Source organism: Lepus europaeus, chromosome 23 (assembly GCF_033115175.1).
Source record: "Lepus europaeus isolate LE1 chromosome 23, mLepTim1.pri, whole genome shotgun sequence".
Lineage (NCBI taxonomy): Eukaryota > Metazoa > Chordata > Mammalia > Lagomorpha > Leporidae > Lepus > Lepus europaeus.
Genome location: NC_084849.1, coordinates 26,905,016 through 26,917,189, shown reverse-complemented (window position 1 = coordinate 26,917,189; position 12,174 = coordinate 26,905,016). Strand labels below are relative to the sequence as shown.

Sequence of the window (12,174 nt, the reverse complement as noted above, 5' to 3'; positions counted from 1 at the left end):
ACGGCCTTGTGGGGCAAACTGCTCCCAATAAGCTGATGAAGAATGGCAGGAACAACAACCAACACCACGGACCCTCAATCCCCTCAACTTACTCAATTCTGACTGAACAATTAGAGTAAGCAAACTTCTTGATCAGTGAGAACCAAACCTGTGGCACCTGGACTGGCTGTGGACAAGAACCGAGCTTTCGATGGAAATTTTCTACAAGGAGGACCGGGACCCTGAAGCGTTCCTTCAGACAACTGTAACAGGAGCTGGAACACGGCTTCGCCAGTACCATCCTCAAGTCAGAGCACAATCAAGACAATGGCTACCAAGAGGTCGAAGCGATGGTCAAAGCAGATGTGCGGCAGCCAAGAGGAAGCATCGGGGTGACAGCTGTTTGGATGCTCAAGGTGCTTGTTGATTTTCTGGAGAGCCAAAGAAGGATAGCACCTGCTTATTTGGAGAGTTTTTAAACAAAAGGTTACTTTTTTTTTTTGACAGGCAGAGTGGACAGAGAGAGAAAGAGAAAGGTTTTCCTTTGCTGTTGGGTCACCCTCCAATGGCCGCTGCGGCCTGCGCGCTACGGCCGGTGCACCGTGCTGATCTGATGGTGGGAGCCAGGTGCTTCTCCTGGTCTCCCATGGGGTGCAGGGCCCAAGCACTTGAGCCATCCTCCACTGCACTCCTGGGCCACAGCAGAGAGCTGGCCTGGAAGAGGGGCAACTGGGACAGAATCCGGTGCCCCGACCGAGACTAGAACCCGGTGTGCTGGCGCCGCAAGGCAGAGGATTAGCCTAGTGAGCCGCGGCACCGGCTTGTGTTTTTTTTTTTTAAAGGTTTATTTATTTATTCGAAAGTCAGAGTTGCATACACAGAGAAGGAGAGGCGGAGAGAGAGGTCTTCCATCTGCTGGTTCACCCCTCAGTTGGCCACAACAGCTGGAGCTATGCTGATTCAAAGCCAAGAGCTAGGAGCGTCTTCCAGATCTCCCACATGGGTACAGGGGCCCAAGGACTTGGGCCATCTTCTGCTTTCACAGGCCATAGCAGAGAGCTGGATTGGAAGGGGAGAAGCCAGGACTCAAACTGGCACCCATATGGGATGCCGGCACTGCAGGTGGCGGCTTTACCCGCTATGCCACAGCTCCCGGCCCCATAAAAGTTTAATTTGTTTATTTGAAAGGTAGAGTGACACAGACAGAGAGGGAGGGGACAGGGGGAAGGACGAAGGGGGGAGGAGAAGGAGGGGGAGGGAGTGAACGAGCATGAATCTCTTCCATTCACTAGTTCACTTGCCAAATGGCTGCCATGGTAGCAGGAAGCCAGGAGCCTGGAATTCATCTGGGTCTTCCACATGGGTTACAGGGCCCAAGGACTTTGTCATACTCGCTGCTTTCCCAGATGCATTAGCAGGGAGCGAGACCCGAAACAGAGCAGCTAGGACTGCAACTGGCGCTCTGATATGGAATGTTGGCAGTGACTTAACCCACTGTGCTTTAGAAAGTTAGACAAAGCTGTATCAGAGGAACGTCCAGGAAAGCTGCACCCAAAGGAGGGCTCCCTGGTCTGCTTCCCTTTTGTTCAGGAAAAAGGATGTGAGAGACTACTTGCAGGCAAAACAAGCAAAGTAAGATTTCCATTATATAAGAGAAAAAAAAGTTTGAACAGGTCTCCAGTTTGTGAGCCCACATGTGGGAAATGTGATGGTTAGCACTGCCAGCCTCACAGGAGAAACGCTGAACAAACTGCAAATCAGCAACTCGTCGTGGATGGATCAGAGAAGTGAGGTCATGGGCCGCACACTCGTCCAACAACCGGCCTGCCTGGAGATGAAGGGAATCACAGCTGAACTGCTGCAGCTCCACGGTGGGCAGGAAAACACTAACGGGAGTGGAGGCTCCACGTGGGGGCTCCATGAGGGGTGGACACTCCAGAGCGGGGGCAATCTTTCCTTAATGAGAACTAATGCACTTTCTACAATTTAATTTTCATTTCATTTGGAAGACAGAGGGACACAGAAGGATACAGAGACAGGGAGACAGACAGCTCTTCCTTCCTCATGCCCACAACCCCTCTTGCTGCTGCCTGGAATGCTGTCTTCCTCCATCGCACTTTGCTCTTTGTCATTTTGATTTTCAGAAAACAAGATGTAGAATCCTTACAGACATCTACATACTTTTACCATCTATTCCTTATTTGGTAGTTCCTCCCACCTGTCCCCTCAATACTACTTGAACTGAAACTTGCATTTGCATTACAAGTCATGTACAGGAGCTGGTGTTGTGGCACAGTGGGTTAAGCCACAGCCCGCAGTGCCGGCATCCCATATGGGCTCTGGTTTGAGTCTTGGCTGCTCCACTTCAGATCCAGCTCCCTGCTAATGGCCTGGAAAAGGCAGTCAAAGACGGTCCAAGTGTTTGGGCCCCACCATCCACATGGGAGACCTGGAAGAAGCTGCTGGTTCCTGGCTCCTGGCTTTGGCCTGGCTCAGCCCTGGCTGTTGTGGCCACCTGGGGAGTGAACCAGTGGATTGAAGATCTCTGTGTCTCCTCCTCTCTCTGTAACTTTCAATTAAAGAAATCAGTCTTTTAAAAAAGTGCACTTTATAAAAAGACAAAACAAAAATCATGTACTAGTCAGGAATTTAAGAAGAGAACAGTAAGCTACCTCATATGTCCAGATATTTAATGTATTTTTGTTCTTCCTCAATTCCAATGTCCCGCACTTTCTGCTTGCGAAAACTTCACCCTGAAGAAGTTGCTTTCACACCATTTTGCTGTGGAGATGAGTTCTCCTAGTTTCTCCTACAACCTTGGATTTTTTCCCCTTCAATCTTAAGTATATCTTTGCCATATTTCATATCCTGGCTTAAAAGTTCCTTTCTTTCATTAAAGTTGTCCCGGTCTCTTCTGACCTTGTGGTACATGCACTCGTGCCTGCACAGACACACGTGTGTACACGGCTCACACGGGTACTTCAAACTTCATGTACAAGGGAACTAAAAGAGATCAGTTTATTTTGGTGCAAGAGGTATTTCAGATTCATGCCTGTGATGAGTTTTCAGAATGTTTACAATACATATGTATCACAAGAAAAATCTGCATGAATTTCAACAGTGTTTTGCTCCAAAATGAATTTGCTTTTTGTTCTCACTTTCCCACAAATCTTAAGCACGATTACCTTCATGTGGGTGGATGCATGGGGCATCTCCTTGGACATGGCATCAGTCACCTGCTTTCTTCCCTTTAATATATTGTTGTTACGTCCATCAATATCCCCTGGGCCCTAGTTTAAGGCCTAAGTACAGCATGGTTTGTACTGCACACTGTGTGGTGCTTCCCTGGTCTCCTGTATCTCTGCAAACTGTCCAGGCCCTAGAGTTCTAGCTCTGGTCCTGCTCTGCAGTTCGTCTGTCCATGTCAGCCCTCCACTGATGGCTGTGTCCCAGACTGCCCACACAGCCTCTCTGGACCATGCCTTTCCACTCCATGTGCTGTTCCTTCTTCGGGGAGTCCTCTCCAGCCCCTTCAGACCACAGTGCCTACAGGGGCCTTCAAGCAGCCCTCTCCCCTCAAATTTTTTAAAGATTTATTTATTTGAAAATCAGATACAGAGACAGAAGGACAGAGAGAGAGAGAGAGATGGGGGAGGGAGGGCGGGAGAGAGAGACAGAGAGAGAGAGCATCTTCCATCTGCTGGTTCACTCCCTACTTGGCTGCCACAGCCAGCAGTGGGCCACTCTGAAGCCAGGAGCTTCATCAGGGTCTCCCACCTGGTGGCAGGGGCCCAAACACTTGAGCCATCTTGTGCTGCTTTCCCAGGCCATCAGCAGGGAGCTGGATCAGAAGTGGAGCAGCCAGGACTCAAACTGGCACCCATATGGAATTCTGGCATTGCCGGTGGCAGCTTCACCTACTATGCCACAATGCTGGTCCCCAAGCAGCCCCCTTCTTGTCCCTGCTTCCCCTGTAGGCAGGGATTTCTGGCTGCCTGCACCACTGTCTGCCCAGTGCCCACTGCAAGTCCTGGCACCCAGGTGTTCACTGAGCAGATGCTGAATGTAAACGTGGGCCCCGGGTGCTGAGCCCTGCGCTTGATTTTTGGGAATGAATCCCTGGAATTCACAGCCCCACACTGCCATATGTCAGTGGTTGATTGTGGATCTTTGGGGATCCTCTTGGAGAGGAGCCCGAGGTATCTGAGTAAAAACCAGCCTGTGGTCATTACTGCTCATTCCACCTCGCTCAGCAATGCCTGAGGCTGTCCGTTCCTCACACTGCACTGGAGACGAGGCGAGGGGAGAGAACAGGCAATTCTGCTCCCTGAGAGAAGCTGTCAGGAACCTTACTTCACCTTTTGGCAGCAACATTGAAACAACTGCCATTTCCTAAGGGGGAGGGAGAGACGTCACCGAGGAAACACAGGCTCTGCACGGCCCAGACTGCTGGGGATTGCAACCTCATGCCCCAGCTAAGTTATTGACTCTGAGTAAGTCATGCAATTTCGTTGGCCCTTAGTTTATTAAAAAATGGGGAGCTGGTGCTGTGGCATAGCAGGTAAAGCCACCACCTGCAGTGCTGGCATCCCATATGGGCGCTGGTTCAAGTCCAGGCTGCACCACTTCCTATCCAGCTCCCTGCTAATGTGCCTGGGAAAGCAGTAGAAGATGGCCCAAGTGCTTCGGCCCCTGCATCCACGTGGGAGAACAGAAAGATGCTCCAGGCTCCTGGCTTCAGATCGGAGCAGCTCTGGCTGTTGCAGCCAACTGGGGAGTGAACCAGCAGACGGAAGACCTCTCTCTCTCTCTCCCTCTCCCCCTCCCTCTCCTTCTCCTTCTCCTTCTCTCTCTGTGTAACTTTGACTTTCAAATAACTCAATAAATCTTTTTATTTATTTATTTATTTATTTTTTATTTTTGACAGGCAGAGTGGACAGTGAGAGAGAGACAGAGAGAAAGGTCTTCCTGTTGCTGTTGGTTCACCCTCCAATGGCTGCCACGGTAGGCGCACTGCGGCCGGCGCACCGCGCTGATCCGATGGCAGGAGCCAGGTGCTTATCCTGGTCTCCCATGGGGTGCAGGGCCCAAGCACTTGGGCCATCCTCCACTGCACTCCCTGGCCACAGCAGAGAGCTGGCCTGGAAGAGGGGCAACCGGGACAGGATCAGTGCCCTGACCGGGACTAGAACCCAGTGTGCCGGCGCCGCAAGGCGGAGAATTAGCCTAGTGAGCCGCGGTGCCGGCCCTTTTTTTTTTTTGACAGGCAGAGTGGATAGTGAGAGAGAGACAGAGAGAAAGGTCTTCCTTTTTGCCGTTGGTTCACCCTCCAATGGCCGCTGCGGCCGGCGCATCTCGCTGATCCGAAGCCAGGAGCCAGGTGCTTCTCCTGGTCTCCCATGTGGGTCCAGGGCCTAAGGACTTGGGCCATCCTCCACGGCCTTCCTGGGCCATAGCAGAGAGCTGGCCTGGAAGAGGGGCAACTGGGACAGAATCTGGCGCCCCAACCAGGACTAGAACCCGGTGTGCCGGCGCCGCAAGGTGGAGGATTAGCCTGTTGAGCCATGGCGCCGGCCATCAATAAATCTTTTAAAAATCTGTTTGTTTATTTCAGAGACATAGCTATAGACAGAGAGTGGGAGAGACAGAGAGAGTTTTCCAGTGTTGGTTCACTCCCCAGATGGCCCCAATGACTGGGCTGGGGCAGGCTGAAGCCAGGAGCCAGGATCCCCCTCCAGGTCTCCCACGCAGGTGCAGGGGCCCAAGGACTTGGGCTGTCTTCTGCTGCTTTCCCAGGTGCATTAGCAGAGAGCTGGATAGGAAGAGGAGCTGCCAGGACTGAAACCAGCTGTCTCATGGGATACTGGTGCCACAGGCTATGGCCTTAACCCACTGCAACACAGCGCAGTGTTTCTTTTTATTTATTTGAAGGGTAGAGTTACAGAGAGAGAGGAAGACAGAGTGGGAGGAATGAGAGAGAGAGAGAGAGAGAGCGAGCTCCCATACAGTGGTTCACTCTGCAACAACTGGGGCTGGGCCAGGCCCAAACCAGGAAGCTGCCATTCCATACAGGTCTCCCATATGGGTGGCAGGGGCTTTCCCAGGTACATTAGCAGGGAGCTGGATTGGAAGTGGAGCAGCTGGGACACAAATCAGAGTTCGGATGGGATGTTGGCGTTGTAGGCAGTGGCTTAACCTGCTGTGCCACAGGGCCAGCCCCATCGGTAGGATTTAAATAGGAAAATGGAGAAAAACATGCCAGTGCGGTGAAGGGGGCTCTTTGGGAGGGGAATGTGTAGGACTGGCTTTGGGTTTGGAGCAGGGAAGCCTGCTGTCAAAGACAAAATACACTGGACAGCTAAGGTGCAGTTTCATAAATAGAAACTTATCTTTTAATTCTATTTCCCCACCCACTTAAAAAGAAAACTATTTATTTATTTTATTCGAGAGGCAGAGAGCCAGGAGGAGCTCCCAGCCACCGGTCCAGCCTGCAAAGCTCCTGGGAGCAGTGAACTCAGTCCAGGTCTCCCACGCCGGTGGCAGGGACCTGATCACTTGAGCCATTGCCTACTGCCTGCCAGGGTGCACATTAGCAGGAAGCTGGCTTCAGAGGAACCCATGTACTCTGATGTGGGGTGTACGTGTCCTAAGTGGTGTGTCTAATGCTGCACCAAACACCCACGCCAACGAGAAGATCTTATGCAGGCTGTTGCAACAGAGAGAATGCTCCAGATCCAAGGTTAGAGAGTCTCTGGAGAGTGGTTGACCTTGGACTTCCAAGGGGCGGGGCACACAGTGGCAGATGGTTTGTTTTGCAAGCAAGGCAAGTCTCAGTTATCCAAGCAGCAGCCGAGAGCCTCTGCGGTTAGTCTCCGGGGATAAACTCTCATGATCTCAGTTAACCAAAGAGCGGCAGTTGGAGCATCTGTGTCTAACCGTGTTGCAAAGCTGGGTCTTGGACCTTGCCACAGAGAAACAAAGGAGGCGTCCCCAACTGTCATGGGAGTTAGAAGAGTGTGCAGAGAGTCTTACGGAGGGGTGCACAGAGCACGGATGAAGTTCAGGGCTCCTGTTGAAGGAGCCAATCCCAGCAACTGCTGGAGTTTCTTTGTCAGGGGACAAACAGTGCCCCCAAAACTATGAAGTCTGAGAGCTCAGAGCCAGGTGTATTCAGGTGTAAAACCCCGGAAGCAGCCCAGGGCACGGGAAAAAGGCTGCTTTCCTATCCTTGCGTCTCCAAACCACAGATCTGGGCACGTACGTTTGAGTGTCCTTCTATTTGCTTCTGTTAAGAGGCAAACACGGAAGAGGACCAGACTTGAGTGTTTCGTGGGGAGGGGGAGACAGTGGTTTTTCTCATGCTCTGTACCCCCTCACTGGCTGGGGCCAGCAGGGATTGGGATGTGTGGTCTTCATCCCTTTGCCCTATCCTGGAAACTTCCCTATGAGGGAAATGACCACAGCCATTGCGAACAAAAAATGACAGGATAAAAAATTCCCACAGCGTACACAATTTGAATGAGCATATTGAGATAATGGGTGATACAGCACAAGGAAACTAAGTAGGAACATTGGGCATCCAAAACCAGCTGAATCAATTAAAAACACTAGGGTGGGGGCTGGCGCTGTGATGCAGTGGATTAACATCCTGGCCTGAAGCACTGGCATCCCATATGGGCGCCAGGTCAAGTCCCGGCTGTTCCACTTTCGATCCAGCTCTCTGCTGTGGTCTGGGAAAGCAGTAGAAGATGGCCCAAGTCCTTGGGCCCTTGCACCCATGTGGGAGATCAGAAAGAAGCTCCTGGCTCCTGGCTTCGGATCAGCACAGCTCCAGCTGCTGTGGCCAACTGGGGAGTGAACCAGCAGATGAAAGACCTCTCTCTCTCTCTCTGCCTCTGGCTCTCTGTAACTCTGCCTTTCAAATACATAAATAAATCTTTAAAAAAAAACCTGATACATACAAATGGTCAACAAGAAAAATGGAATGATGTGGGCAGGCATTGTTAAGCCACTGCCTATGATACTGCATCCCCATATCACAGCACTGATTTGAGTCCTGGCTGCTCAGCTTCCGATCCAGCTCCCTGCTAATGTGCTTGGAAAAGCACGTTGGAAAATGGCCCAAGTGCTTCACATGGGAGACTCAGATGGGGTTCCTGGCTCCTGCCTGGCCCAGCCCAGCTTCAGCCCTTGTGGCCACTTGGGGAGTGAATCAACAGATGCAAGAAACCTCTCCCTCTCGCTCTCTCTCGATCTCAATCTTGATCTTGATCTCCCTTTCAAATAAATAAAATAAATCTTAAAAAAGGAAAAGATGTAAAGATGTTCTACACCACTAATCATTAGGGAAATGCAAATAAAAGTCACAACACAATATCATCTCTCATCTACTGGGATTGCCGTTACAGAAAGCCCCCGAAGAAAGCAAGTGTTGGCAGGGATGTGGAGAAGGGGAATGTTTGGGCACTGTTGTTAGGAACATCTGTTACCAGGAGCCAAGAACTTCCTCCAGGTCTCCCACATGGGTACAAGGGCCCCAGGACTTGGGCCATCTCCCACTGCTTTCCCAGGCCACGGCAGAGAGCTGGATCGGAAGTGGAGCAGCCGGGACTTGAACCGGCGCCCATATAGCATGCTGGCACTGCAGGCAGTGGCTTTACCCACTATGGCACAGTGCTGGCCCGGAATAAAATTCTTAAGAATAAGCTTAACCACAGAGATGAAGACTTGCACACAGATAACAATTCAGAAACAAAAGAAAGAAGATCTAAGCAGACAGAAAATAACCCCAAGATCAGGGATTGAAAGGCTATTAAGCAGACACTATTACCTGTCTCCTAATTGCCAGCACTTGTGAAGGTGGCATCATTTGGAAATAGTCTTTGTGCGTATAAGTAAGACCAGGTCAGAGTTGATTGTGATGGCCCATAATATGATAGGACTGGTGTCCTTTAATAAATTGATTTATTTAAGGAATTTATTTGAAGGAGAGAGAGAGAAATAGAATGGAGGGAGAGAGAGATAGGAAGGGAGAGGGGGAGGGCGAGGTAGAGGGAGTTCTCCCCACCATGATTCACCCCTCAAATGCCCACAGTGCTGAGGCTGGGCCAGGCTGAAGTCAGGAACCAGGAGCTCAATCCAGGTCTTCCACAGGGGCAGCAGGGACAGAAGCACTCGAGCCATCGCCTGCTCCCTTCCTAGACGTGCGTATGCAGAAAGCTGGGTTGGAGGCAGAGGGGAAACTTGAACCCGTGCACACTGAGGGGATGTGGGTGACCTGAGGTGGGGACTCAGCCCCTGCACCCCACGCCCACCCATCCAAGCGCGAGTTCAGAACACACGCGTCCCCTGGGCTTTGGGGAGCACACCTGCATTTCCAGGGTTGGCCCCATGTCTCGGATTCAGCCTCTGGCTTTGAACTTGGACCTCTTCCTTGGAGTTTCTCCTCAAGCCCTGAGCCAGGGACTTTACCCCTGGGAGGGCAGGCGACACCTGCACAGCAGGTGCTTGGAGGGCAACGCTCATTTTCCACCACGATGCCTGAAAAAGCCCCTCTGCTGTTTCCGGTGAGCGCGAGAGCCCGCACTGCTGAGGGTTTCCTCTGTCTGCTTCCCTCTCAGAGAAGCCGCATGAGTCTTCTGCCCATGGCTGCTTTGGAGCCAAGAGTCCCTCACATCCTGGCCATCACCACTGCCTGCAGGGGCTTCCTGCCTCTCACTCCCACCATGGATTTCCAAGGCCACACTCCTCATTGGAAAACATGGAGAAGGAGTTTTATTAACCATGTATTTATTTATTTGAAAGGCAGAGACAGAAATAGAGAGACAGAGACAGAGATACAGAGACAGAGACAGAGAGAGAGGTCTTCCATCTGCTGGTTCACTCCCCAAATGGCCACACTGCCAGGACTGGGCTGGCCCAAAGCCAGGAGCCAGGAGCTTCTTCCAGGTCTCCCACACGGGTGCAGGGTCCCCAGGACTTGAACCATCCTCTGCTGCTTTCCCAGGCACATTAGTAGGGAGCTGGATCAGAAGAGGAGCAGCTGGTTTCAGACCAGCCCCCGTAGGGGATGCTGGCCCTGCAGACAGAGGCTTAACCTACTATGCCGCAGTGCTGGCCCTGGAAAAGTGTCTTGTAACCACCTCCTGGTGTTTTGATAACTGGGCACTCAGGCAAATTGGCCATCACCAGGGCTCAGGGCTCAGGTCCTCATGTATCTGCCTCCCTATTTCCTTATTATCATGTTACAATGTTTTATTTGACAGACAAAGGGGTAGAACTGGAGAGACATATCTTCTATCTGATGGTTCACTCCCCCAAATGGCAGCAACAGCCAGGGCTGGACCAGGCCAAAGCCAGGAGGCAGGAACTCCATCCAGATCTCCCACGAGGCTGGCAGGGACCCAAGTACCTGTGCCATCATCTGCTGCCTCCCAGTAAAGCTGGATTGGAATCACAGAGCAGCCAGGACTTGAACCAGGCACTCAGACATGGAATGTAGACATCCCAGGTGACAGCTTAGCCTGCTGTGCCAGTTTTGGGGTAACACAGTTCAGTCATAAGAGGACCAAGGGGAGCCTGCTCTGTGGGCTGGAGAGTGGGCAGGGCTAGGAGTCTGGGTTCCCCTGGGGTCTCCTTCTCAAGACTCCAGTCACTCTACTTCAATCTTAGGAGGGACAGGAGCTGGGCTGAAGGCACGCCTAGGGTGAGGAAGGGATCAGAACACCCTATTCTCTCCAGGGCCTGTGAGGTTAAATGCACAGAACCGCTGGTCCAAGTGAGAGAGAAAAAAATGCATTTACTTTTCTGCACGGGAGAGTGGCAGGACCTGCAAATACTTTCTGGAAAGGGCTGTTTCTGGCTTTGTGGCCCAGATGGTCTCTGTCACTACTCAACTGTGTCCTTGGAGCAAGAAAAGAAGCCACAGAGGCTTGTGTTGGGGTGTGGCAGGTGAAGCTGCCACCTGTGGGGCCTGCATCCCATACGGGCACAGGTTTGTAGTGTCCCAGCTGCTCCTCTTCTGATCCAGCTCCCTGCTGTGGCCTGGGAAAGCAGCAGAAGATGGCCCAAGTGCTTGGACCCCTGCACCCACGTGGGAGACCGGGGTGGAGTTCCTGGCTCCTGGCTTCAAGGGCTGTTGTGGTCTTCTAGGGGAGTGAACCAATAGATGGCAGACCTCCCCCTCCCTCTCCCTCTCTGCCTTTCAAAATAAATAAATACATAAAATCTTAAAAGGTCACAGACAACACGTGTGTACTGAGCAGGTGCTGTCAGCAGCCTGAGGCTGTGTCTTCTCTTTCCAGTTCGCTGGGCATTTAAAGTGGGACAGAAAAAGTTATTTCTGAGGGCCCCAGCTCCCTCTGAGGGGGAAGCTGGGGTCACTCCCAGGAGGGACCCGAGCCCACGGGCTGCCATCCTGGGCCCCGGCCTGGGAGTCTCCAGCAGGTGCTTCCTCCCCCAGAGGCTGCCACGGAGCAAGACCAGAGCCACAAAGGCCGTTCCTGTAACTGACGCTGCAAACCCGCGAAAGCCTGGGATGGTAGTGACCAGAGACCGGGTCGTGAAGGGTCCCACCCCTCGGAGCAGGGCGGGAGCTGTCAGCTCAGTGTGAAGACCCACCCCAGGAGCAGAGGTCGTGCGAGATTGTGCTGTGTGGCTAGGAACCATGTCCTGGATTCCAGTTTGGCTCCTGCTACTTGCCCAGTGCGCAGGTGAGGGAACTGGGAACCCCCGGAGCCCAAGCCCCCTGCCCCTGTGCGCCTCTTGCCCTGTCCCCTGTGCTGAATTTGGCCCCCAGGCGGTGGCCTTCAGCCGGCCTTGCACCAGCCGCCGTCCGTGTCTTCGGCCCTGGGGACCACGGTCCGTCTCGCCTGCACCCTGAGCCGGGACCACAGCGTGGGACTACACAGCATCTTCTGGTATCAGCAGAGGCTGGGCCACCCGCCCAGGTTCCTGCTGCGGTACTTCTCCCACTCCAACCAGGGCCATGGCCCCGGGATCCCTCCTCGCTTCTCCGGATCCAAGGACGTGGCCCGGAACAGCGGCTACCTGATCATCTCGGAGCTGCGGCCGGAGGATGAGGCTGTGTATTATTGCGCCATGGGCAGCCTGGAGGAGGAGATGGAGAGGAAGAGGGGGGAGGAAGAGGAGCCTGCGGCCTCAGGGTCCCAGGTGCCCAAGGACAGCGCACCTTGA

The 12,174-nt window shown here is 52.8% G+C and overlaps 1 protein-coding gene across 1 annotated transcript in view; it reads left to right on the top strand.

The window, feature by feature from the left end:
- The window catches only part of LOC133751858 (immunoglobulin iota chain-like), a 23,728-nt gene extending 11,554 nt beyond the window's left edge, over positions 1 to 12,174 (top strand). The window contains exons 2-3 of the mRNA XM_062182026.1: positions 11,441 to 11,690; positions 11,777 to 12,174. Of these exons, the coding sequence (XP_062038010.1) occupies positions 11,645 to 11,690; positions 11,777 to 12,174 (444 nt within the window). The 5' untranslated portion in view covers positions 11,441 to 11,644. The remainder of the gene's footprint in view (positions 1 to 11,440; positions 11,691 to 11,776) is intronic.